General features: G+C 44.4%; 1 protein-coding gene across 1 annotated transcript; it reads right to left on the bottom strand.

Moving 5' to 3' along the window:
- Positions 1-912: 912 nt before the first annotated feature.
- CAPN1 (calpain 1) lies at positions 913-26,796 on the bottom strand. Its single transcript, XM_083373992.1, has 22 exons — positions 26,614-26,796; positions 22,166-22,462; positions 21,346-21,415; positions 19,339-19,457; positions 17,715-17,848; positions 16,401-16,569; positions 15,737-15,820; positions 15,503-15,588; positions 14,568-14,642; positions 13,561-13,721; positions 12,755-12,930; positions 12,638-12,649; positions 11,582-11,793; positions 10,490-10,529; positions 10,183-10,248; positions 8,968-9,025; positions 7,864-7,928; positions 7,481-7,549; positions 6,174-6,252; positions 5,562-5,678; positions 4,888-4,946; positions 913-3,726 (listed from the first exon to the last, which is right to left on the bottom strand). Exons 2-22 carry the CDS (start codon positions 22,430-22,432, stop codon positions 3,700-3,702), a joined length of 2,145 nt encoding a protein of 714 aa, XP_083230118.1. The 5' UTR covers positions 22,433-22,462; positions 26,614-26,796; the 3' UTR covers positions 913-3,699.
- Between the last annotated feature and the right edge of the window lie 769 nt (positions 26,797-27,565).

The raw sequence follows: 27,565 nt of genomic DNA, 5'->3' as shown, positions 1-27,565 counted from the left end.
CTTTCTCCACCTATTTTCCCCGTTAACAACAACCCTCTGAGGTGGGTTGGGTTGAGAGAAAGGGACTGACCCAAAGGAATCAGCTGGTTTTCATGCCTAAGGCGGGACTAGAACTCACCGTCTCCTGGTGATTGGCCCAAAGCCACCCAGCTGTCTTTCGTGCCTAAGGCGGGACTAGAACTCACCGTCTCCTGGTGATTGGCCCAAAGCCACCCAGTTGACTTTCATGGCTGAGACTTGAACTCATGGTCTCCCGCTTTCTAGCCCAGTGCTTTAACCACTACACCAAACTGCCTCTCATTCAATTCATTCATTTGCTTCTGCCCACATTTGAAACTTGCCATCGTGAGCCACCCAGGCCGACCTTTGGAGCTCAAGCCTCCAATTAACAAAAATTGCAGGAAAGAAAAGCAATAGGTAATTTTTTAAAAAATCAGCTAGGATTTAAACAGGTCAGTAGCCCGGCTGATCCCAATGTTTGGCCTTAAGTTCTGATTTTTTTTTAACCATCTTCGATAACTGCATCCAACTGCCTTTTTTTTTGGCTAGAATTGGTGCCCAGCTTCTGCTCTTTTTCACCCTCTCGCTGCAGAGATCGTGGAGAATGAAATAAGCAGCAGGTATCGAGACCGTGGGAAAATATTTGATGGAGTGGCACTGATTGCAACTAATTAAATGCAAATTATAGAGGGGATCAGGACTGCCATGGTTTGAAGCAGGGGTCTTCAGACTTGGCCACTTTTAAGACTTGTGGACTTCAACTCCCAGAATTCCTCAGCCCCTGATATAACGTCAACTCCTGAGACTTCCAGATTTGCAATCCGAATTCCACAACCCCCCCCCCCGCCTTTTCTGAGATGAAACACCCAATTTTTGGTGGAAAAGTACAGCAATAATCACAACCAGACAAAGCAGGTTTAGTGGTGTTAAGCATTACCACAGTTTATTTTGGCATGGAAACAAAATCCATTTCTACGATACAAAAACACGCGTAAGGACATAAATGGTAGCACCAGAGAACGTTTAAGACGGGGGGTCTTCAAACTTGGCCCTTTTATGACTTGCGGACTTCAGCTCCCAGAATTCCTCAGCCAGGCACGTGTCTGGCTGAGGAATTCCGGGAGTTGAGGTCCATAAGTCACTAAAAGGGCCAGGTTTGAAGACCCCTGGTTTAAGAGAAGTTAAAATCAAGTCCTGCACATGGGATCTCTCCACCGTGTCCAAGAAGTGATTCCGAGGCTTATTCAGGTTCTCTGATCATGGGTACAGCTAGCAACCCCAGATTAGGGGTTACGACGCAAACTCTTTATCAAAAATATTTGGCAGCAAGCGCATTAGACAGGCGAAGAGTGTGTAACAGCTGCAGTCTTTAGGCACCGGATTTCCCAAACTGACTTTTGCAGGGTGAAAAATCTCCTACAAAAGCCTCAAGGGGAGGTTGATTAGGCACTGGAGTGCTTCCAGAAGCGTCCAGGAAATTACATATATATATGTGTAGGTATATATATATATATATATATATATATATATATATATATATATATATATATATATATATATATATATATATATATATACATACATATATATACACACACATATATATATACACATAAACACACACATGCATAACAAAAACAATGAAATATTGCTTGCTCCGCTGGGGACAAAAGGATGAAGATAATTCCTGATTTTTAGCACCCCTTGCAAACAGGGGTGGCCCGTAAAAAAAGTTTGAAGGGCGGATATAATGCAAAGTAGGTCATTTTCGTTGGTAACTTGAGCTCACCAGCAATCGTGGCACTCTCTTAGCTGTGAGTAAAGATAGTCCTCGACTTACGATGACAATGGGGGGGGCAGAGTTCCCACCCCCTACACAAGGCGGTTGTTAAGTGAGTTGAGCCCAATTTTGCAACTGTTCTGAACCAGCCCTCTTCTAACAAACCCCTATTCAAAAAGAAGAGACTGGAGAGCGTCCAAGGCTAAAAGGCTTCTGCCAAGATTTAATTACGCAGTTAACAAAAACACAAGAGCTTGTCTTCTCAAGCGGAAAAGTTGCTTTCAGCAACCAGCCCCTCCCCAAACACTCCTTTTATAGAGAGCTCAGGGCGTGGTCTCCCTGTGCCTCCTCCCGAGGAGTCCCATAGCCTTTCTTTGTTTGTTCCTGCTCGACTGCGTCGGGCGTCCTTGAACAGGGCCAGCTGTGGGTCATCATCCTCCGCACTCTCGGGCTCACGCAGCTGAGAAGAGGTCCCCGGCTGAGGACTCTGCAAAGCCTCCAAACCATCATCAGCCGGTTCGTCTCCCTCCTCCCCCTCATCTGAGTCCTCCGATACATCGGACCCGGCTGTCGGACCCACAGGCTGGCCCTGAGTCACAACAGCAACCTGGTTTGGCCACGCTTGTTATGTGAACCACTTCAAGCTGTTAAGCGAACCAGGCGGTCGTTAAGTGAATCTGGATTGCCCTATTGACTTTGTCGGAAGCCGGCTGGGAAGGTTGCAAAGGACGATCATGTGACACACACACACACACACACACACACACACACACACACACACACGGGCAGTACAACTGTCGTAAGTACACGCCATTTGCCAAGTGCCTGAATTTTGATCATGTAACCATGGGGTTGTAAGTGCAAGGACAAGTTGTAAGTTTTTTTTTTTTTTTGGTGCTGTTGTAACTTCGAATGGTGACTATGAAATGAACGGTTGTAAGTCGAGGAATACCTGTATTTTTTTTAAAAAAAAATCGGAAAGGAGTGCTCAACTATAAACTGGCAGAGATGCCCGATTCGTCCTCGCTTAACATCTGCAGCAAGATTAAATGTAAATTTTTGTCTACCATTTTGCGGTTCCCAAAAGGGAGTTTTTTTTCCAGGTACAGATAGTCCTCGACCCCAGTTCAGCCCAAAATTTATGTTGCTAAGTGAGAAAATGGTCCGGTAGGTTTTACCCCATTTTACGACTCTTCTGGCCGCATTTGTTAACCGAGTCACTGCTGTTGTTAAATCAAGTAACCCAGTTGTTAAGTGATCAAGTAACCCGGTTGTTAAATGATGAATCTGGCTTCCCCCTTATCAGAAGCTCGCAAAAGGGGATCACGTGATCCCGGGACACTGCAACTGTCATAAATCTGAGTCAGTTGCCAAGCCTCCGAATGTAAGCCACGGGAACGTGCGGGATTCTGCAAGTCATAAGGATGAAAAAAACGGTCCTAAGTCACTTTTTTCAGGGCCTATAACTTTCAATGGTCACTAAATGAATCGTTGTAAGTTGAGGACTACCTGTAACTCCACCTTGGGATCATCCAAGAGTAACCCCCCCACATTTTGTTCACCTGGGGAACGCTGCGAGGAGCCCCATGTTGACCGAGAGGCAAGGCAGTTTTGTGGCTTTGGCAAAGCGCCGTGCGAGTCCTCCACAGCATCACACCACGTGTGAAGACAAGACGTTTGAAATGAAGCGGCGTTCAGGTCCCCAGAACTGGTAGGAGCCCACGCAGGAAATGAAATGAGGCCAAGTTGGAAGGGCGGGTGCGTACGTTTGTGTGTTTCCTTCTACTTGGAACAGAAGCGGCAAAAAGCTTTAACGCAAGGCACTTGCAGGTAACAATCTCCCCCATTTTCAAAACGAAATGTCCCGGGGACAAGAAAAGTCCAAAGGATTGCACGGGACGTGATCCGTTATCTTTTTTTCAGGCGAACATGGTCAGTTGTATCCACTGTGAAAAAGACACAAGAGACATATATATATATTTATATATATATTTAACCAACAATGCCACACCAGACAAATTGTCAACGCTGCTAACATTGGATGTTCTTGCTTTGACAATATATGAAGATGCATCCATTTTCCCCCGTAACTTGCATGTTACTTGTAGAATTAGACATTGCTGGGGGGGGGGGAGAAAGAATGTGTATGGGAATTAGCTAGACATAACATTGTAGTGGCTCAGCGGGTTAGGACGCTGAGCTTGTCGATCAGAAGGTCGGCAGTTTGGCGGGTCGAATCCCGAGTGCCGCGTAGCAGAGTGAGCGCCTGTTACTCGTCCCAGCTTCTGCCAACCTAGCAGTTCGAAAGCACGTAAAAATGCGAGTAGAAAAATAGGGACCACTACGGTGGGAAGGTAACAGCGTTCCGTGCGCCTTTGGCGTCTAGTCATGCCAGCCACATGACCACGGAGACGTCCTCGGACAAGCGCCGGCTCTTCGGCTTTGAAACGGAGATGAGCACTGGCCCCTAGAGTCGGAAACGACTAGCACGCATGTGCGGGGGAACCTTTACCTTTACCTAACATTGTAGTAGAATGTTTTTCAAGGTCGTTTGAAATAAGAGATGATAAGGAATGGCGGGTTGGAGAACTGGAGGGAAGGCCTGCATTGCAAACTAATTGGAGAATGTGATTTGTGTCTGTTAATTGGAGGAGGGAATTGTGCTTTGATACTATGTGATGTGGGGAGGAGAATTCAGATTTTGGCTTCGAGCACGTACGTGCCGATGCCATGCTACTCGAATAAAGATTCTTTAAGGTAAACAATGCCTTGAAGTTCTTTGAAGAGTTTCATCTGTCGGGACCCTGACACAAATCACAAAAAAAAAGGGTTTTGAGAGCATTCTGGCTTTCAGCTCTTTGGCCCCCAAAGCTTGTCAAAAATAATTAGAAATATCCAAGCCTTTGGGATTAGAAATTGGAAAGACGCAGCATGTGAGGAAAAGGGCTGGGGAGGGAAGAGGAAAACAAAGGCACGGCGGAAGCATTTCCAAGGATGAAAGCTCAGCTCTGCAGGGGTTGAAAAGGCTTCTGGAAAGTTCCAGAATTCCCCAACCAGCAGGGTAGGACATTATAGTCCAGCCCACCTGGACACCTCAACGTGGTTACCTTAATCAAGTCAAACGTGACAATCCCGTCTTTGTCCGTGTCCAGGGCTTGGAAAAACCCTGGAAAGGAAAGGCAGGTAAGGATTAATTAATCAATACATTCATAAATCACCAGATTAGAAGGGGCCTTGGAGGCCTTCTAGTCCAACCCCTGTAATTAACAGAATAGAAAAATCACAGAATAATAGAATCACAGAAAACCTACTGGCCACTGAGAATTCAAGTAGTCCTCGATTTACCAAAGGCTCTGTTAGTGACGGTTCAAAGTTACAATAGCACTGCAAAAAGTGACTTTTTCACACTTAGGACCATTGCAGCATCTGTGATCAAAATCCAGACACGTGGTGACTGACTCGCATTTATGACGGTCGCAGTGTCCCGGGGTCACGTGATTTCCCCCCCCCCCTTGGTGACTTCCTGACAAGCCACATCAATGGGGAAGCCAGATCCACTTAACAACCCTGCGACTAATTTAACAACGGCAGCGATCCAGTTAACGAATGGGGCAAGAACTCCCTTAACAAATATCTCGCTTAGCCAACAGAGGTTTTTGGGCTCAACTGTGGTTGTAAATCGAGGACTACCTGTACAACAAACGGGCTTAATTCGGGACGGTCGGATTACTCGGCCGTACCCTGCCCTCCCCAAACCCCAGGAAAGGGGAGGAAAACTCACGGAACATGGTTTCTAGCCGCACCAAACAGCAGACAAAGTTGTCAAAGTCCAGGGCCAAGTCGGGCTCTGCGTAGCGAGTGATGATCAATTCGTAGAGTCTCTTGTTTAGCTTGAAACCTGCCGGGAGGCAAAGAGCGAGCAGGGGGTTGGACTAGATGACCTCCAAGGTCCCTTCCAACATCAATTATTATTATTATTATTATTATTATTATTATTATTATTATTATTATTATTATTATTATTATTATTATTATTTTCTCATTTAGAGGGGAAGACTGTGTGGACTAAGAGAGAGAAAAAGGGCTAAAATTGACACGTATGCAGAGTGCAAAGGGTGTGTTTGGCAGGATGGAGGCAGCATTTCACAACCTCAACAACTTTTTAAGATGTGTCCACTTCAACTCCAAGCGTCCTGGCTGGGGAATTCTGGGAGTTGAAGTCTACACACTTTGAAGGCTAAATTAAATTCCCTGTTATCCTCCAGTTGAAAATTGCGCAGGGCTTTAATTATCATTGGGGGTTTTTTTTAGCGCTCCTTTAGGACTAGTCTGCTGCCCAGGCGGCCGAGAAATGGGAAGAAAAGCCAAATGTTCCAAGAAACGGGCATGTCACCTGCAGATTCCAGAGCCATTCGCATTTCGTAGGAACTCATGCTTCCCGACTTGTCCAAATCAAACTTCCGGAAGACTGCCTGAAAATTTTTTTAAAGGGAAGACAAATGAGAGTGAAGGGGATTCTCCAGAAATTCAACACCAATAAAGGAGCTTATGACAGAGAAGAAAGGAATCAAATATATACAGACAATCTACCAATGAAATTGAACCCCAAATCTATGCCAGCTCCATAGCTTCAATCCTGGCTCTCTTCTTCCCTGCCTTCCGAGTCAACGTGTCTGAAATGGTAGACGGTTTCCTGCTGAGCAGGGGGTTGGACTAGAAGATCTCCAAGGTCCCTGCCAACCCTTTTATTGTCAACTCTTGTTATTCTGTTATACCTACTCCATATTTACATAGTGGCTCATTCCATGTTGTGAACATCAGTCTTTCTTGGGGAGAAATACAAGCAGTTCTCAACTTACAATCATTTGCTTAGCAGTATAGTATAGTATAGTATAGTATAGTATAGTATAGTATAGTATAGGATAGGATAGGATAGGATAGGATAGGATAGTGATAGGATAGGATAGGATAGGATAGGATAGGATAGGATAGGAGAATGAATAGAATAAGAAATATGAATAGAATAGAAACTAGAATAGAAACTAGAATATGAACAGAATAGAATTATGAATAGAAAATAGAATAGAATAGAAAATGAATAGAATAGAAAATAGAAAATAGAATATGAACAGAATAGAATTATGAATAGAATAGAAACTAGAATATGAACAGAATAGAATTATGAATAGAATAGAAAATGAATAGGATAGGATTATGAATAGAATAGAAATATGAATAGAATAGAAATATCAATAGAATAGAAAACAGAATAGAATAGAAGAATAGAATAGAATAGAATAATAGAAAATGAATAGAATAGAATAGAAATATGAATAGAATAGAAACTAGAATAGAAACAAGAATATGAACAGAATAGAATTATGAATAGAAAATAGAATAAAATAGAAAATGAATAGAATAGAATAGAATAAGAAATAGAGAATAGAATAGAATAGAATTATGAATAGAATAGACACTAGAATAGAAACTAGAATATGAACAGAATAGAATTATGAATAGAATAGAATAGAAAATGAATAGGATAGGATTATGAATAGAATAGAAATATGAATAGAATAGAAATATGAATCTGACAGAAAATAGAATAGAATAGAATAGAATGCGAATAGATGGTTTTGCAAACGTGGCTAAGACGCTCCTGTTTACTCTTTCAAACTACCTGGCTGGCTGGAAACTTACCAGATAGTCTTTAATCTTAGTCCAGAGGACATTGAACTCCACCAGGCCGAGTTTTCCATTCCCATCTTTCTGATGGAGGAAGGGGCTGCTAAGGAGACACACTTGAGAGAAATTCACCCCTCATTTCCCAACCCTTCGCTTACAAAACCACAGGGGGAAAAAATAATAATCTCTCTCTGTGATCCTTGAACTGAATCGAGGCAGCCTCTGTCCTTATCGGAGCAAGAAGCCTCCATTTCTGGTTTGAAGCTGGTTTAGAGCTTGGCTTAAAGATTCCCTCAAGACGAGGTTAGGCAGCCAAGCCTATTTTGTAAACTCTGCAATATTCCGAAATGACGAAAGGGGCCTCCCCCTTCTTCATACGCTGAGAAAAATTAGGATACGTCCATGAGGTTCACCATACTTCGGCAGGACTCCAGACTGAATCCTTTCGTGCGTAGATCTTTATCTGCAGTTTTTGCGAAAGAAAAGAAAGAGGGCAATTTTTACTCTTCCTTTTTTTTACGTACAGGCAATCCTCGACTTACAGCAGTTCATTTAGTTCAAAGTGACAACGGCACCGAGAGGGGTGAATTACGACCACCTTTCACACTTTGCTGCAGCCTCCCCAGGGTCACATGATCAAAATTCGGACCCTTGGCAACTGACTCGTATTTACGACGGTGGCAGCGTCTCCCGGGGCCACGTGATTCCCCCTTTGCGACCTTCTGACAAGCAAAGTCAATGGGGAAGCCAGATTCACTTAACGAGGACCTTACTAAGTTAAGTGCCCCAGCGATCCACTTAACAACCGGGGCGGGAAAGATGGTATAAAGGTAAAGGTTCCCCTGCACATGCGTGCTAGTCGTTTCCGACTCTAGGGGCCGGTGCTCATCTCCGTTTCAAAGCCGAAGAGCCGGCGCTTGTCCGAGGACGTCTCCGTGGTCATGTGGCCGGCATGACTGGACGCCAAAGGCGCACGGAACGCTGTTACCTTCCCACCGGAGTGGTCCCTATTTTTCTACTTGCGTTTTTACGTGCTTTCGAACTGCTAGGTTGGCAGAAGCTGGGATGAGTAACAGGCGCTCACTCTGCTACGCGGCACTCGGGATTCGACCCGCCAAACTGCCGACCTTCTGATCGACAAGCTCAGTGTCCTAACCCACTGAGCCACCGCGTCCCTTTAAAGATGGTATAAAATGGGGCAAAATTCACTTCGCAAATGTCTCTCTTGGCAACAAAAAAAAATATTGAGCTCCGTTGTGTTCAATAAGTCAAGGACTACCTGTCCATTGGTCAACTCAACGGTCCTGCCTCCTATTTTACCCACAACAACCCTGTGAGGTGGGTTGGGCAGAGAGCAGCCTTCGCCCGCTTCCCAAAATTCCAGGATTTGGAGCAAAATAGGTATTTTTTCTCTTTTATTGCTGCACTGTTTTATTTTATTTTATTTTATTTTTTTAAAAAAGGAAGGCCACAGAGAGGTGAGGATCTATCTTGGTGCTTACGTTTTCCGATGATCCTGTTGAGGATGGTTTGCAGTTCTCGCGGGCTGATCTCCATATCCTGGAAGAAAAAGGAAATTAGATTGTCCTTATCATGTAAAAAAAAAAAGGATTTAAAAACCTGAATCTGAACAGGTCAGATTGGCCACTGGAGTGATGTATATTTTTGAAATAAAATAACTCCAATCAGCCATTTTTTTCTTACTGTTGCTCTTGTTTTTCTCTTTGTTACTATTTATTTTTACTATTTACTATTTATGTATTTTCTCCTTTTTAAATTTTTCCTATTTTTTTTTACTATTTATTCCTGGTTTTTTTTAAAAAATCCCATTTATATCCCGCCCTTCTCCGAAGACTCAGGGCGGCTTACAATCTAAAGCACAAATCAATGTGCTTAGCAACAGCCTTCATTCTATGTATATGCCTGCTTATTAGGGCTTTTGCCCCCCCCCCAAGCGGCATTATTACAAAGTCAGCTTAATTGCCCCCAACAATCTGGGTCCTCATTTTACCTACCTCGGAAGGATGGAAGGCTGAGTCAACCTTGAGCCTGGTGGGACTCGAACCTGCACTAATTGCAGGCAGCTGGTATTACTTAAGGAGGCATTAGCCCACTGCTCCACCACTGTTTACTATTTATTTACTTTTTATATTTTAACAACAACAACGACGATGATGATGATGTTGGAAAGGAAATTGGAGGTCATCTAGTCCAACCCCCTGCTCAGGCAGGGAACCCTATACCATTTCAGACAAATGGCTTCTGGAGGCAGGTTGTTCCATTGATTAATTAACTATTAATTGTTTTCACTATTTTAAACTATTTTATTTATTTATTCATGAAATTTATTTGCTGCCTGTCTTGTAGTTCAAGACAACTCTGAGTGGCTTACAACTCCCCCCCCCTATTTTTTCCTATTTCTATACTTTTTTTTACTATTACGTATTTATTAATATTTACACTGTATTCATTTCTTTGCATCGAAATACAACACTAGACCGTTGCTTTGTAAAACTATCATTAAAAGCCATTTCCAAGGTGGGGGACAAATTCACAGATTAAGGGAAACTTAAAAAGTAAAATAGTTTAAAGTTAAAATTAATTAATCTAATTAATCCCCCATCTCTTTATCTCCCCTTTCACCGCCCACTCCATTTTTATTCATAATTCTTTAATTTTTTTAAAAGTTGTGCTCTTTCTCATGTTCATGTACTTACCGCCCCTGCCAGCTGCTTAAACAGCTGTTTAAAGCCTGCATCAATCTCACTCTCCGAAAGTATTTTCTAGGGAAACAGGGAAAAAGGAAGATGGTGTCAGAAAACGAAGACCGAATTCTCCAGCCGGCTTCCGGCGATTAAAATCAACAGGGGAAGCCGGCTTAAAATTCTCCATCTTGTCTCCAGAGGATATTTCTGGAGATATGTCTCTCTATGAAGGAAGACGTGTATTTTTCCTTCCAATGGGGAAGGGAAATTTATTTTCTGCTCCTGAATTGCCCCAAATGTAGGCGGGGGGGGGAATTACCTCATCGGGAAGGTTGGCTTGGATCTGGTCATCCATCTCCCTGTAGAAGGATGGAAACAAAGAAAAAACAGAATGAAAAAAACACAGCCTAAAATAGAGGCAGTCCTCCTTTCACGATGATAATTGAGCCTGGAACTCTGATCGTAAGCTACGCTAGTCATTCATCAGGTTATCGCGAGACCGATCTGATTCGGGGATCCTTTCTGCAGCGGTCGTTAAACAAACAGAGTTGTTGTAAAGTGAACGTCACAATAATTGTCTGCAAAGGGCATTTTTTGCAGAAAAAAGAGAACCAGTGGTGGTTCCATTCCATTCCATATTCCATATTCCATATTCCATATTCCATATTCCATTCCATTCCATATTCTATTCTATTCTATTCTATTCTATTCTATTCTATTCTATTCTATTCCATATTCTATTCTATTTCATTCTATTCCATTCCATATTCTATTATTCTATTCTATTCTATTCCATATTCTATTCCATTCCATTCCATCCATTCCATATTCTATTCTATTCCATATTGTATTTCTATTTCTATTTCTATTTCTATTTCCATTCCATATTCTATTCTATTCTATTCTATTCTATTCTATTCTAGTCTAGTCTAGTCTATTCTATTCTATTCTAGTCTAGTCCATATTCTATTTCGTTTTATTCCATTCCATATTCTATTCTATTCCATATTCTATTCTATTCCATATTCTATTTCTATTTCTATTTCTATTTCTATTCCATTCCATTCCATATTCTATTGTATTGTATTGTATTGTATTGTATTGTATTGTATTGTATTGTATTGTATTGTATTGTATTGTATTGTATTGTATTGTATTGTATTGTATTGTATTCTATTCTATTCTATTCTATTCTATTCTATTCTATTCTATTCTATTCTATTCCATCTGTTCTGTTGAATTCAATAAGTTGAGAACTACCTGTAATTAATTTTGAAAGGATCCAGGGCTGACTTATAACTAAGGCTGTTTTATGAGTCAAGCCATTAAGGTTTGCCCAACCAAGGATGATTTCAAGCAGAGTTTGACATAAACCCCACTGCCGACAAAGCCGTGGGAAAGGAGGACTTACACCGTCCCGGCTTTGTTCTCTGAGAACACACGAAGTACAAAGTCTCCTTCCTTGTTGGGCTCAAAAGTCGATGGGACCACGATGTATTCGCCCGGGGGCAGCCTAAAACGAGTGCTCACTTCGCGCAGGTTGATGAACTGCTCTGATCGGGCCCGGGAAGAGTTGGAGAGGAAAAAATCCCGCTTCAGATGGACTGAAGGCTGCCCTTTGCACTGCCAAGAAAAAAAAAGAGGAATTCCGATTAAAAAAAATAAAAATAAAAAAAATCCAGGGATTCCCTCCCACCGAGATCCCCGGGAGATCAAAAGGATCCAGAGGCCAAGACTTGCCTGCCAAGCTGGAGGTCTGTCAATAACGAGTAGACAACTGAGCCGAATGAGATAAATCTGGTTTTCGTTTAGAACCACGAGGACTAGGATCTTAGTTCTTTCCTCGAGCCACTGACCGCAGCCCAAAATTACAGCTAGTCCTCGGCTTATGACTAATTGAGCCCAACATTTCATTTGCTAAGCAAGGCAGTTCTTAGGTGGTGAGCTTTGCCCCATTTTACTTTCGATCACGTGACGGTGGGGATACCGCTACGGTCGTTAAGTGTGAAAAACGGTCCTAAGTCACTTGTCAGTGTTACGTATGAACAGTAACTAAAATGAATAGTTGGAAGTTGAGAAATACCTGTATTGGGAGGGCAGGGATCTACCTATACTGAGCAAAGACTGACCTAGATTTAAATCAGCAATTGCTCTTGATTTTGAAACAAAGAGGGCTGGAAACTTAGAATTCCAGTTTTGTGCCTGACTTTTCCAAGCGGGAGGAAACGATTTATTGGTCTGGAATCCTGGAAGATCTTTACTGCTGTGGGACCCAAGCAGTGGTGGGATTCAAATAGGTGAACAACCAGCCAGTGGTAGGATTCAAACATGTATTTGTATGGATGCCGCTTCTGGAAGTCCATTCTGGGCCTGGGCGACAAAAAATTAGCTACCGGTTCTGCCGAAGTAGACCCAAGGCTTGAACCCATGACCGTTACCGTGCTGGACCCGATTTTTGCAAACATACCTCCGGGGGCACCTGGGAAAAACAGAAAAAAAAATCAGCACGTTTCAGGAGAGAAACCATCCCAGTTCAGAGGGACATCCGGGGAGAAGGGTGGGGGGAAAGCCCTTTGGGTGTTACCTCGTAGACGGCAAAGCCGATGGTCTCCATGTCCTTGCCGAACCGCCGCTCCCGGCGACGGTTTTTCTGCATCAGGGCCAACAGGAAGCTGCATCCCGGCTCTCTCCGCCCGTCTTCGTCCTCGTGATCAATCTCGTCGAGCCGAATTTTAAACTGCGGGTTAATCCAGAACGTGGCTGCAGGAGAGAGCAGAGGGAGAAAAAGATGGAAGGGGGCCAGCGTGAAAGATTGGCACGGTCTTGCATGGTCCTCAATTTACGGCCATACCGCGCCCTGGAAATTGTGATCCTGTTGCGAGGGTCACGTCAGGTTTTGAAGCGTGGTTTTGCCGGTGTCACAAGTATTGCTTCCAAGCTTGCCAACGAGCTGGGGGTGGACGGTGGGGAGGGAAAGGGATTGGAATGCAGACTGCAAAGATCGAGAAGCCAGCCTGTGAGAATCAAGGATGCCGTGCCAGGTGTCTGGCCAGACCCAGAGACACTTTCTCATAACGATAATTTTACTGCTTAATGGGGCAACGTAAACCGACCCAAGAAGGAGGAGGGAGAATTCCATGCCAGAGCTGGTTTTGATTTGCTCTGTGCCCAAATCCTGTACTCAATAAAGTTTTGCATTAAGAGATTGGACTGTCTCGAGGGTGCTTGCTTGGCTGGCTTGGCCGGCTAACCAAACAGGTCACCAAACCTAGTGACCAGGTCACCAAGCAGGTCAACGAACACCGGCTTCCAGCAAAACAACACAAATCACAGTCACAAGGACCGCAGGGCTGGGGTTGAGAGAATCACATGCTCGGCCAGGGGAGCTACCTGGGAAATTTCTACAGCCCCCGGCCGTGCTCCCTCGTCTCCAAGTGCCGTCGTACAGCGTGGTGTTCCACTTTCGGAATTTGCGAGACTTCAGGGCATCGGGGGTGAGGTTGCAGATCTCAAGACGGGAGAATTCGCGGAGGAAATCTTGGAAGGACATCCTGCAAGGAAAGAGGAGAAGCAAGCTCAAGGGTTGCGTTTTGAAGCCTTCCAAGTTACAACGGGGGAGCAGAAGCTGTAGACTCCCGGAGAGGCAGAACGTGGGAACTTCCCCCAACAGTAGAAAAATAGCACCACCCACCCACCCAATAACACAGGATTGTTTTTAAATGATTCGTGCATATTTTATTTTCTACCAAAAAAACCCTAGAATTTCTCTGCCCACCATCCAAGGCTAGACATCTCAGCCCTGGTATCATTAATCCACCTCATTGAAATAGAAGTGATAACTTCTTTCTATCTATCTATCTATCTATCTATCTATCTATCTATCTATCTATCTATCTAATACTTCTATCATCTATGTATCCACTTATCTATCCATTCATTCATCCATCTACTATATTTTTATCTCTGTCCATCCCTCCCTCCGTCTATTCCTCTATCTGTCCATCTATATATCTATCAATCAATCAATCATCTATTCTATCTGATACTTGTATTATCTATTTACTTATACATCTTTCTAACTATATTATCTATGCACTCTGTATTTCTATCTGATCTCTCTCTCTCACCTTCCTTCCTTCCTTCCTTCCTTCCTTCCTTCCTTCCTTCCTTCCTTCCTTCCTCCCCTTCCCTTCCCTTCCCTTCCCTTCCATCTCACTCTGCAAAGCAACTCCAGGTGGCTTACAATAAAACTCATAAATATTAAAACAATGTTAACAGTAGATACAAAATCAAAAACCTACAGCAAGGACGGGACGGTGGCGCCATCTTCCCCATTTGTTTTTAAATTTAAATCAAATAAAAAGTTCTGCTAAAACTCAGATAAAAGTTAGATCTACCAAAACTCTCCATCCTCCATTTGCACCCTCAGCTGCTGCCCCACAGCCGGCTCCACTGCATTCCACTCGCCAGAGCTGTTCAAAAAATAAAATAAAAAAAGAGGGCTTGTTACAAGGCTCCCTCAGTAGGCCAGGAAACAAACCAGATTTTAGGCAGGCCGAGGGAGGGTCGTGAACGAGGCTGGCAAGGGATCGAGCGTGTGCATCCATCCAGGAAAGGAAACTGGCGAAAGATTGTAAAATTTTAATTATGTAAACCAACAAGCAATCCAGAAGCAAGTCTTGAGCCCAATTTTCACTGGGCCCGTTTTTTTTTAATCGTTTATCGATAGGGATTAAATGGTAAGACTGTCAAGACCGCAGAGAGCTGGGTTCGAATGCTAGCACATTCAAACTGGGCTGTAGTATTTAATGTTTTTTAACTTTTATATATTGTATTTTATTGTATTGCCCTGTACACCGCCCTGAGTCCTTCGGGAGAAGGGCGGTATAAAAATTAAATTATTATTAAATTAAATTATTAAATGTTCATTAGGTATGGTGCCCAGGGCTCTTTTGAGAACAGGTAGGGAGACTATACAAAAACACTTTGATTGATCAGCTCTGAGTTGGTCTACTCTAGTATTTCTCAAACTTGGCAACTTTAAGATGCGTGGACTTCAGCTCCCAGAGTTCCCCAGCCGGCAACGCCAGCTGGGGAACTCTGGGAATTGAAGTCCACGCATCTTAAAGTTGCCAAGTTTGAGAAAAAAACTGGTTTACCTTTATACTTTGAAACTAGGCAACCTTTGTGGAAATGAATGAAACACAGATGATAAAAATCAGCTTCATTCATTCTGGCATTTCTCTTCTCTCTAAAACCAGGCAAGGGCCCCTGGTGACAAAGGATGCTGGGAGTTGTAGTTCACCGACTCCAGGAGGGCCATTTATTTCACCTGTCACTCCACGCTCCCGTCCATTCTATCTCTCCCCATGGGTTTCGTATCCGGATCAGGCTGACGCGCTGTCCTCGGTAGCTGATCTATGGGAAGGCAGAGATTTTGTCGTTGAGTTCACTTGCGTTCACCTTAAGATGATTTCATGGTGGTTTAACGCCACATTAAACCCCTGCCAAACGGATTTGCACGCAGCAGGGTAAACCAGAAATCTGAAGGTTCAACAGTTCTCACCTGCTCGGCTCCGGTGACCGAGTAGGCATGGCCCTTCACCAGCTTCTTGAAAGTGACCGCTTCCATGTCAAACGCACTGGTGATCTGGAGTTCAAAGTGGACAGGAAGAAGAATTGGAAGACAAGAACCTACGTGACAAGTTTTGAATGCCCTCGTGGAAGTGGAACGGAGCGACAGGAGAGTCCTCGCCTTTACGGCTGGCCACTTAGTGGCCGTCTGAAGTTATGTCAGACCTCCTCGGCATTTGCTTAACGGCTGGCGGTGAAATCGGGTCAGTCCAATGGATGACCTGATCGGGAGACCGTCACGAGTTACGACCGAGATGATCAGACTCCATTATGGCTGTAACTCAAGGACGACAGCAGCTATAGACGTCCCTCTCTTAACTCCGGTTTTAGCACAGATTTTAATACTTTCATCTGCATAATTTTCCGGCGTCGATGTTTTAATGACACTTCACTTGTTTTATAAGCCACCCAGAGTCACCTTGCAAATTTTTTTTAATAAAGAATAAAATAATGAGAGCGGGCGTCAGCGTTTCATTTTTTTAATGTGTGCCGGCGTAGTCAGAGAAAAAAGTGACAATAAAGCTTACCTTATCATATCTTAATCTCATCTTACCTTAATAATAAAATAGTAATATATACTACACTGATATACTCACATCAATGGAGCATCCCATGAGGGACCCCCTCTCCAGGGCTTTCAAAATGATCTGAAAGAGATCGCCGGGAGGCTTCCGCAGATCGTACCACTCGGTAACCCCGCCTGTAAAGTCCTCAAACCCTTCGGAGGTGCTTCCTCCAGATAAGGCTTCATAGCAGCCATTCACCCTAGGGAGAGATCGAATTACAGCATTTGCCCTCTTGCAACTCCCGTGGTGATTTTTATCATGGATTTATCTTAATTCAATATTTTATATATATATATATATATTAGATATAGAGATATAGATATAAGTGTGTGTATGTACTATGTATAGATTAATTAGATATAGATATATAGAGATATAGAGATAGATAAAGAGAGAGAGAGATGGATGAGATAGATAGATATGGAGATAGATATGGAGATAGATAGATAGATAGATAGATAGATAGATAGATAGATAGATAGATAGATGGGATAGATAGATATGGAGATGGAGATAGACAGAGAGAGAGAGATGGATGAGAGATAGATAGGTGGATGGATGGATGGATATGGAGACAGAGAGAGAGAGAGAGATGGATGGGATAGCTAGATGGATAGATAGATAGATATGGAGATGGAGATAGACAGATAGATAAGATAGATAGATAAAGACAGAGAGAGATATGGATGAGATAGATAGATAGATAGATATTGGTTATTCAACTAACAATGTTAGCATTTCCTCTTCTCTTCCTTGTTTCCTTCCCTCCCTTCTTCCCTTCCCTTCCTTTCCCTTCCCGAGGAAGGATCAATCAATCAATCAATCAAAATAGAACTGGAAGGGACCTTGGAGGTCTTCTAGTCCACCCTACTGCTCAAGCAGGAGTCCCTATACCATTTCAGACAAGTGGCTGTCCAGTCTCTCCTTCAAAACCTTGAGTGATGAAGCCTCCACAACGTCTGAAGGCAAGATAATTGTATACCGGCAGTTGAGGACCACCTGCATATTTGCTGATGCTGTACTTAAACTCACATTTGTGCATGCGTGTATAATGTGTTTTATTAGTGTTGTGCGGCAGTAACTGCACGATCTCTGTAGGTGCACGCTAGCTAAATAAAATAAAGAAACTCCAGGGAGAGTTAGCACAGCGTTATCTGACCATCGGGGGCAGAGTGTTTCTGCCCATTTCACAGACAGGGAAAAGTGAGTCTTTCTCCAGAAGCCAATCCTTGGCAGAGGAGGGAGCAAGCCAAACCTTCTGATAGCCAAGATCAACTTTTGAGCACTTTCCTCTCAAAAAAAATAATAAAATAAAATAAAAATCGAAAATAAATAAATAAATACTTGGCATAAGCTTTTTCAAGCAGGGCGCTCCAGAATTCGTTCCCTTCGGCAGAATGAACAAACACCAGCTTGCCGTCTTTTGTCGGGAGCAAATCGTCCACCACCACATCTATCCATTCCCCGAACTGCCAAATCTGTTTTCAGGAGCAGAGGACAAAAAAAGAAGTCAAGAATCCTAAATTTACGGTCAACCCTATTCAGTGGCTTCGATACAGATAGTCCTCCGCTTAGAACCGTTCGTTTAGCGACCTTTCAAAGTTACGACGATGCTAAAAAAAAAAAGGGGACTTGGGACCGTTTTTCACACTTACGACCGTTTTTCACACTTACGACAGTCACAGTGTCCCCCTCCCCAGGGTCACGTGATCAAAATTCAGACGCTGGGCCTCTGACTCGTATTTATGACAGTCGCGGTGTCCCTGGGGTCACGTGATTCCCCTTTTGCGGCCTTCGGACGAGCAAAGTCAATGGGGGAAGCCAGATTCGCATCACAACCGGGTTACTAACTTCACGAGCGCAGTGATTCCCTTAACAACGGCAGCCAGAAAGGTTGTAAAATGGGGCAAGGCTTAATTCACAAGTGTCTCACTTAGCAACAGAGGTTTTGGGCTACGTTGCGGTCGTTAAGTCGAGGACTAGCTGTGTTAAGGAAAGTCGTGATAATAAATCACAATTATGCAACCACGCTAAGCCAACTATCTCAGCCTTTTTAAGCACCTTCAGTCAACATAGGCAGTCCTTGATTTACATCCACAATTGCACCCAAAATTTCCGTTGTCAAGTAAGACAGTTTTAAAGTGAGTTTTGTGATATATAAGTCTAAGTGCTATTCCTTCCTTCCTTCCTTTCCTTCCAATTTCTCACTTTTTATATCTATGTTGTTTAGGCCCTTCCTTCCTTCCTTCCTTCCTTCCTTCCTTCCTTCCTTCCCTCCCTCCCTCCCTCCCTCCCTCCCTCCTTCCTATTTCTCACTTTTTATATCTATGTTTTTAGGCCCTTCCTTCCTTCCTTCCTTCCTTCCTTCCTTCCTTCCTTCCTTCCTTCCTTCCTTCCTTCCCTCCCTCCTTCCTATTTCTCACTTTTTATATCTATGTTTTTAGGCCCTTCCTTCCTTCCTTCCTTCCTTCCTTCCTTCCTTCCTTCCTTCCCTCCCTCCCTCCCTCTAATTTCTCACTTTTTATATCTGTTTTTTAGGCCCTTCCTTCCTTCCTTCCTTCCTTCCTTCCTTCCTTCCTTCCTTCCTTCCTTCCCTCCCTCCCTCCCTCCCTCCCTCCCTCCCTCCCTCCCTTCCCAGTACTTAGAATGCAATATTGCAGGCTAAACTCTGCCCACAGCCAGGAGTTCGATCCTGACCGGCTTAAAGTTGACTCAGCCTTCCATCCTTCCGAGGTCGGTAAAAGGAGGAGCCAGATTGTTGGGGGCAACAGGCTGACTCTGTAAACTGCTTAGAGAGGGCTGGAAAGCGCTGTGAAGCGGCCTATAAGTCTAAGGGCTATTGCTATAGCTCCAGGATGCACCTCTTCTTTGGACTACCTCGCAGGGCTAACACCTTGCTTGTATTTTCACAAATAAAGAGGAAAGCAATCCCTGGGCCCTGGACCAAGGATTGGAGAGGTATTTTTACCTGGAAGTGGAAGATTCCAGCATATCCATTCTGGAAGCTTTGTCCGTGGGGGACCACGCGATGGAGAAGGGGGTCGTTCAGCGTGAGCGAGGCAATGGCAGCCAACAGCCAACAATCCCCTAGAGAGAACGATTCCAGAAAATTCAGCCTACTATACAGAAAGGGGCCACAAAAATTAGAACGTAGAATAACAGGGTTGGAAGGGACCCTGAAGGTCTTCTAGTCCAGCCCACTGCTCCAGCAGGAGACCTTGTACCATTTTGGACAATAGCTATAGTCTCTTCTGTCCAGTGATGGAGGACCCACAACTTCGGAAGGTAAGCTGTTCCGCTGATTAAACGAAAACCAACAAACATCCCCCACCTTTTTCCAGTTTTTTTAAACCCTCTTCTTTCTTAGATATCTATCAGGTACAGGCAGTCCTCAACTTAAGACCGTAATTGAGCCTGCAAGTACAGTCGTGCGGTTGTTGAGGTGGTCCTCACGTGACCAACTCGATTTTACCACATTTTGTGTGGCCGTCCTGACGTGAAACCCTCAATGGACTATTTTTTCCCTCCCGGGAAACCAAAAATAAACATCGGTTTCCAGAAAAGGGGGGAAAAAAATTACAGCCATTTGCAGTATCCTGCAGTCACATGATCCCAATTTACAAGTTTGGTGGGTTTTTTTTAGATGATCAATTTGCTTAAGGACGGCAGTACTCGCTCAACCGCCACGGCAAAAACGGCCACAAAAGTTTTTTTAATTTTCATTTTTTAATTCCATTTATATCCCGCCCTTCTCCGAAGACTCAGGGCGGCTTACAAGCTTAGCAGTAGCCTTCATTCCATGTATATGCCTGCTTATTAGGGCTTTCACCCCCCCCCCCAAAGCGGCATTATTACAAAATTGGAGGTGGTTCTGTGGCAACCCGCTTAATGACCGGCACACGAGGTAAGGACTGTAATTCTGGTTGTTAAGTTGAGGTCTATCTTTGCTCTTAACCCGTGATACTAATGTAGACTTGGACAGATAAAAAAGCCTAATTTTTCTATACAAAAGATCGCAGGTTGAATTCTCGACAGCTCCAGACAGGACTGGATAAACTAAAACAAACAAAAGCAAACTCACAGGGTTTCTTCTATCGATCTGTGTCAAGAATCCTGAGCTGCAAAAATGTGCTTTGTTGTTACTGGCGTACCTTGATTCACACACCCCGACAGTTCCAAAAGGCTGTGCTGTGTGAAAACCCAGCCAGCTGTGGCTGGTGGGACAAACTCGGCTTAAGCCAGGCCGGGCTTGGTGCAAGATGCATCATTCAATTGGTTTGCAATGTTGCAGGGCCACGATGGGTAGGGAGGGACTTACAAAGGGTTGGTAGAGATGCCAACCCAGTGTCTGGAGTTACTACACGTTGCAACCTGTTTCTTAGCCCCAAAGCTGGCTTTGAGCCACAGGGAAGGGTGTGGTAGTTCCCTGCAGGCGCTGATCAGATAATCGACAGACGGGTGTGGAAGCAACCAGAGGGAAGAGCAAAAATAATTTCCTGTAACTGCTGGGGCAAGAAGCAATGGGTGGAAGCTGCTCAGAGGGACAGCCAACCAGGAACTAAGGAGGAACTTCCTGACAGTGAGAAAAATTAATCAGTGGAACTGCCTGCCTCCAGAAGTTGTGGGTGCCCCAATACCGTAGGTTTTCCAAGAAGAGGATGGGGAAGCCATTTGACTTGAAGGGTATGCTGAAGAACAGAGTTGGAAGGGACCCTGGAGGTCTTCTAGTCCAACCCCCTGCTCAAGCAGGAGACCTCATGATGCCATTCCTGACAAACGGTTGCCCAATCCCTTCTTGAAAGGAGGAGAAGGATGGCGTGCCGAAAAGAGTGGCACCTTGCGTCGTTTGTAAAAATAATGAAGGTGGGAAGAAAAAAAACACACAACCACCTTCAATCTTAAGCTTTTCCGCTCCCGTCGGATTGGGGGAAAAGACCAAAAGGGGTCCATGTGGCTTGCAGGTCTCACCACTCACCCAGAGCGCCTTGACAAACGTCGGTCCGTGTGGCGCCGTCTATGATGAAAAGGGGGTTGCGGCACATTTCCTGAAAGATTCAGAGAGACAAAGGTGTTTCCGGAGGGGTTAAATGGCAGAAGAAGCTGAGAAGGCTGGCAGGATGTGAAGCCCCAAAGGGGTCGGCTAGATGCCCTCAGGGATGCCCCCCCCAGCCTTTCCCTGAAACCAGCACTGACCATCAACAGCCAGCCAACAGGTAGGGTGGTCTCACCTGAACCTGTCTAGCCACTTTGCAAACCATAGATCAGGGGGTCTTCAAAGCTGGCCCTTTGACGACTTTGTGGACTTCGACTCCCAGAATCCCTCAGCCAGGCACGCTGAAGGGAAAGGGAGAGGTTTCCAAGCTGAGCCATGCCGGCTGAGGAATTCTGGGAGTTGAAGTCCACGAGTCATTAAAGGGCCAGGCTTGAAGACCCCTGCTATAGATAGTCCTTGACTTATGACACGTTCCTCTAATGACTGAAGTTACAACGGTTCAGGGAAAAAAAGTGACTTAAAAATTACAATCCCTGTAGATGCCGTGATCGCTATTGGGATGCTGATCAACCAGCTCAGATTATAATTATAATAATAAATAATGATGATGATGATGATGTTGGAAGGGACCTTGGAGGTCATCTAGTCCAACCCCCAATGACAGTTGAACCATTTTTGCAATCACGCGATCCTCTTTTCGGACCCCTCAAAAGAAAAAGACTTAGTTTGGGGGGTGGGTTTAAAAGATGAATTTCTGCACCCTAAAAAAAAATTCTCCCTCTGGCAGGTCTTCACGACTCACCGTGGGGCGTTTCCACTTGACCCCGTACGTCTTAGAAGAATTTGGCCCCAGTTCTTTGAAACCCAGCGAAGAGGCCGTGGCCGGGAAGGTTTCATCCCTGTAGAGACCCCCGTTCTGCAGACATTCGTTGCGAAGCCTCTCAAAATCCTGACCCAAGTACTTGACTGCATTCTCATGTTTTCCCAAACCCAGGTCTTTGGCCCGTTGCTTCTGGACTTGAGCCGAGACTCCGGTGCAGTAAACCGGGACGATGATCTCTTCGGACATGTTGGTTGATGATCCAATCAATCAAATTCCCTGAAACAGACAAGAGAAAAGAGGGCTTAAAAGTAGATATTACGGTAAGCTGGTAGGAAAGCTGCCGATTGCTGTAGGTTCAAGTCTCTAGTCCTCATGGTTCCCGGAAAGAAATTGAAAGCATAATTGCACAGAATATCCAAAATAAAGACAGGGAGTTTTATTAGGTCATAGGCAAATCACACACACACACACACACACACACACACACACACACAGACACACCCCAGAATTTAGATGGGATATTATATTATTAATTAGAAGTTTGAATATGGTGGAGAATAGATAATTGTTAGAAACAGAAATATTATCATTACTAGAAAGACGAGATTGGTAATTAGAATATTAGATTTCTGTATCAGAAGGGAAACAGGAAAATGCTAAGAAGTTTGAATAAGGGAAGCTTTCGGTTACCCAAATATAACTTACCGGTACTTTGAAATTATAAACAGTAGAGACATTTTGAAAACCGATGGGAAATTAAAATAAAAAAAAAAGCAAAAACAGGATCCTGACTGAATATATGGATATTAAGTACAAATGCAATTAAGATATGTTTTGGCTAGGAAAGATATTTCAAACTGACATTATTGATATTATTAGAAAAATGTAGCAAAGATGTTGATATCCAATTGCATATCTATTAATAATAAGAATTGTTTTTGCCTAGTGTGGGAAAAACAGATATCACGAGAAGACAGGAAACATTAGGGGGTGTAATATTGGATCTAGACCAAAGAAGTTAATATATACCACTGAATTACTAACGGACCCAGACACCACGTTGTTTATTAAGTATTTTGATTGTAAAATTAGAAAATTAATAAAATATTTATTTTTTAAAAATGACAGAATTTATGATGGCCTCAGATCAGAACTGAAAAGAAAAAATAGAGGCAGTCCTTGACTTCACCACCACAATTGGGATCAGAATTTCGGTCGCTAAGTGATGCGGTTGGTAACCATGATCGGGAGATAGAGCCATCGTGTGATTAGTGTTGATTTTATGACCATTTTTTACTGTGGTTGTTAAGCAAATGTAAGAGTGAACACATACTTGATAAGTGAACTTCAGCACTGTGATTTATTTTTGGGTCAACCAAGCTATTTAGAGTTCAAACCAGCTATGACTTGATGTGTCTATACCCCATTGTGGAACCCTAGCCTGCTGTTGCTAAATGACTTGGCAATGACTTGGCTCAGCCACAAACCGTGGTTTATAAAGCAGGTTTGCACTAAAATTGCTTGACAGCGGCTAAGCACACAGAAAAGCTGGCCACAGGGTGAAAACCTGCCAAGCCTGAAGATAAAATGATTAAATTTAAGAGTTGGCATGGTGACTGCTGCTGTATTAAATGTGTCTACATGTTTAGTGAAGGGAACATCTGTTTTATATAAAGGAATGGCCTAGAAAAATATAAATTTCAGCAAGATAACTCTTGCACAAGTCAAAGTCCTTCAGGAATTTAACGGCTGAATTTAGGTTGTTCCAAAGAGTTCCCCCCCTCCCTTTCTTCATACGTGAAGAAAACAAGCAGATGTTACCAGAATGAAGGGGGGGAAGAGAAATAGCCTAATCTTGCAGTGGTGGGCAAAGAAATGAATTTCCTTCCTTCCTTTCAAGTTTCTGGCCCTCATGATTACAAAGAAAGGGCAACGGCTGAGGAAATCTGAAGAGAGAAATAGGGGCCTGCAACAACAAAAAAAAAGCAGATAGTTGGCCCACGGAGAGACCTTTCATTCTTTTTAGGAAAGAGAACGAGTTCAAGTCCAGATCTAACGGTTTTTTTAAACCAAATGTGGGACACACCAGACTACTCATTAAATGCCACCTGTTGAACCTTTGGCATTCCGGTTTCCAGGCGTCAGAAGCCCAAAAGGGACACAGACACACACACACACACACACACACACACACACACACACACACAGAGCCACTAAACAAACTGTTGTAAATCGAGGAATTAACTCGGATCCAGAGTCTTTCTTTCATTTACTTCTTCGTCTTTTTTCCTTTCCCCAAGCATGAAAAAAAAGCCAGATGATTTTGCTTCCTCTTTCTGCTTGAAACACCTCAATTTAATGATACGTTTCGGTAAATTTGCATTTGCAGTCTGGAAGGAAGCAGGAACACTCACTAAATTTTGCAGTTCCCTTGCTGTGCAGGAAGAAGATGGCCGACTAAAATTGCAGGCCGTCCTCACTTCATGACCAGTCACTTAGCAACTATTCGAACTTACGACAGCCCCCCCCAAAAGCTACTTACTTGAAATTCCAATGGCTGCAAACCCTTGGGGTCACGTGATCACCATCGGTGGCTTTCCCAGCTGGCTTCCAACAAGTCGGGTCAATGGGGAAAGCTGGATTTGCTTAATGACCAAGTGATTCACTTAACAACCGCGGCAGAAAAGGCGGTAAAATAGCCCGCGATTCAGGGACTGCCTCACTTAGCGACCGAAATTCGGTCCCAATTGTGGTTGCAAATTGAGGACAAGTTGTATTTTTATTCCTCCTAAGACCTGGCATGAAATTTGTCTTTTCCTCAAAAGCTACACGCCCCAAAGTTTGAAATGCACAGTCTTTTCAACTTCCTGGAAAGTTTCTCTACTCTGAGCAAGGCTGGAGGCTCAAAAGCATCCAGATTGATTTCCCTACCTGGAAGATCCAGGATGGGGCAACCAATTACTCCCCGTTTAAACCTCCTTTGGGTTTCCACATCCAAAGGCATCGCATCCTCCTATCCGGGAAACTAACACATCAACGCAACCAAATTAAGTGGTGAGCAGAGGCCTGAGAACCAGGATGGATGCCAACCACGGTGTTTCCAGAAACAGCTGTACAAATGGTCGCTTCAAAGTCTGAACAGGTTACAAATATTTGCACCGCACTCTTAACACAGTAGAAAGATCAACTATCTTCGCATTTAAATCATCAACTGCATGAGGACTAGAATCTTCGCCGGATTGTCATTTATAGGAGGCAGGCCACTAATACAGACTCTTGGTTTGCATCCAGAGGGCCGAAAGTTAACTCCAGAACTTCGAAAAAGGCTAGAAACGTGCTGGTAAAATTTTGAAAGTCACATCTAATAAAACCTGGCTGGGATGCCCAACGTGGTGACTCAGTCAGCAGAAATTTATATTCCTTTTTTATTCGCCTATAAAATATGCATGACACATACAAACAGTATATATGTATTTTTACAACTCAGAAACAACAACACCCCCCTCCCCCAAATCCAACACAAAGCAGTGGCAAAGGAGCCCAGTGCCTCAAATGTATTGACTACAACACCTATCCGACCTAGGCAAGAGATTAAGGGAACTGTAGTCCAGATGTAGGCCCAAAGGACTTGGTGGGCGGGGGGAACTCACAAACACTTGGCACAACCCTTATTTTTCTGCAAGGCAAAGAATCAGGCTGTTCAGCGGCTTCCACTCCATTGGAGAAAGTTGCCCTAGGCTAGGAGAACCCCTACCTTCTCTGTCCATGCTCAGAAGTACCCTTTTACTATTTTTTTTACTAATTTTACTAATTTTTTACTAATTGCTGCCTGCAGTTAGTGCAGGTTCGCGTCCCACCAGGCTCAAGGTTGACTCAGCCTTCCATCCTTCCCAGGTAGGTAAAATGAGGACCCAGATTGTTGGGGGCAATTAAGCTGACTTTGTAATAATGCCGCTTGGGGTGTGTGTGAAAGCCCTAATAAGCAGACATATACATAGAATGAAGGCTACTGCTAAGCTTGTAAGCCGCCCTGAGTCTTCGGAGAAGGGCGGGATATAAATGGAATTAAAATAAAATAAAATAAAATAAAAAACATAGGAGAGAGAGAGAGAGAGAGAGAGAGAGAGAGAGAGAGAGAGAGAGAGAGAGAGAGAGAGAGAGTGTCCTGAAAGCAAACTTATCCACTTTCGCTGCTCCTCCTTAAGTGGGCGCGCTTGCTTTCCCCAAATAACAAATTTAATACTAGTTTAATGAAAGAAAGAACAGGGCCAAGCTGGCTCTCTTCAGGAAGGGCGGGTTGTGTAATAGGCAGACACTAAGAATATATATATATATTTTCCCAAAAGGCCAATCCCCGCCGGATCCCAAACTCCGGGCTTTTCCCTCTCCAAAGCTCGCCTCCCGAAGCCAAGCCACGAAGTATTTACCTGCGCCCGGAGTGTCCCCTCGGCCTAGGACGGAGTAAAAAGGCCCCCCGATCTTTACACCGGAGGAGGGTAGGCGCAGGAGAGCGTCGCTCGGGCACCCCCTTCGCCGCCCGTCTCCGCCCGTTCGTGGCAGAGCAACTCCTCCCTCGCTGGGCGTTAGCCAAGGGGGAAGCAAGCCGGAGCAGGGCGCGGCGGGGAAGCCTTGCGCAAAAACGCATCGGGCCGGCGAGGCCAGTTGGAGACGGCAGAGGGGGCGGCCCGGGTGGCTTTCTCTTTCTCTCTCTCCGATCCCCGGTTTCTCGGGGAGACGGGAGGGACGAGAAGCGGGGCGGGGAAGGGAGCCGGGCGGCTGGTCTCCTCTTCCGCGGCTGGAAGCAGCCCGAAGTCGGGTTTCCTCCTCCGCATTCTGCCTGCATTGCAACACCCGGGGAGGGGGAGCCGCGCCCGAGAGAGCCGGCGGCGCCCCGGAGCGCAAAGCCGGTTTGCATTGCTTGCGCCAAAGCGCACGGGGTGCGGAGCTGCTGACGCGCGATCCCCCCCAAAGCGGCCGGGTTAGCGGACAGGGGCAGCCCGCTAAGGCAAAACGGCTGGATTCCCAATTTTTTTTTCTGACCCTAGCCTAGCGCGCGAGTAAGAGGCGCGCAGCTTAGACCGGCTGCGTTTCAGCCTTGGCTGCGGTTAGGAACTCACCAGCCAAGGGGGTGCGACTACAGTGCCCATTGCTCTCTCCCAGCCAAATCGGTCGATGGTTGGGGTGTCGTACACGGTGAAGAGGGACTGAACGAGTCTCTCTTGTTGCGTGTGAAGAAGGAGAGTGCAAAAGTTGGGTTGAAACTCAACATTTAAGAAAACCAAGATCAGGGCATCCAGGCCCTCTCAATTCCTGGCAAATCGAGGGGGAAGAAATGGAGGTAGTGACAGATTTTATTTTCCTGGGCTCCAAGATCACCGC

This window comes from Vipera ursinii (assembly GCF_947247035.1).
Source record: "Vipera ursinii genome assembly, chromosome: 15".
NCBI classification, from domain to species: domain Eukaryota; kingdom Metazoa; phylum Chordata; class Lepidosauria; order Squamata; family Viperidae; genus Vipera; species Vipera ursinii.
The sequence above is the reverse complement of the archived record's forward strand: the minus strand, read 5'-3'. Positions and strand labels throughout refer to the sequence as shown.

Excerpts from the sequence above, each read along its gene's own strand:
- CAPN1 (XM_083373992.1), bottom strand. The coding sequence starts at position 22,432 with ATGTCCGAAGAGATCATCGTCCCGGTTTACTGCACCGGAGTCTCGGCT. Across the intron at positions 9,026-10,182 it reads TTAAGCAGCTGGCAGGGGCG|GATATGGAGATCAGCCCGCG; the intron begins GTAAGTACATGA and ends TTTTTCTTCCAG. Across the intron at positions 6,253-7,480 it reads CTAAGATTAAAGACTATCTG|GCAGTCTTCCGGAAGTTTGA; the intron begins GTAAGTTTCCAG and ends AAAAATTTTCAG.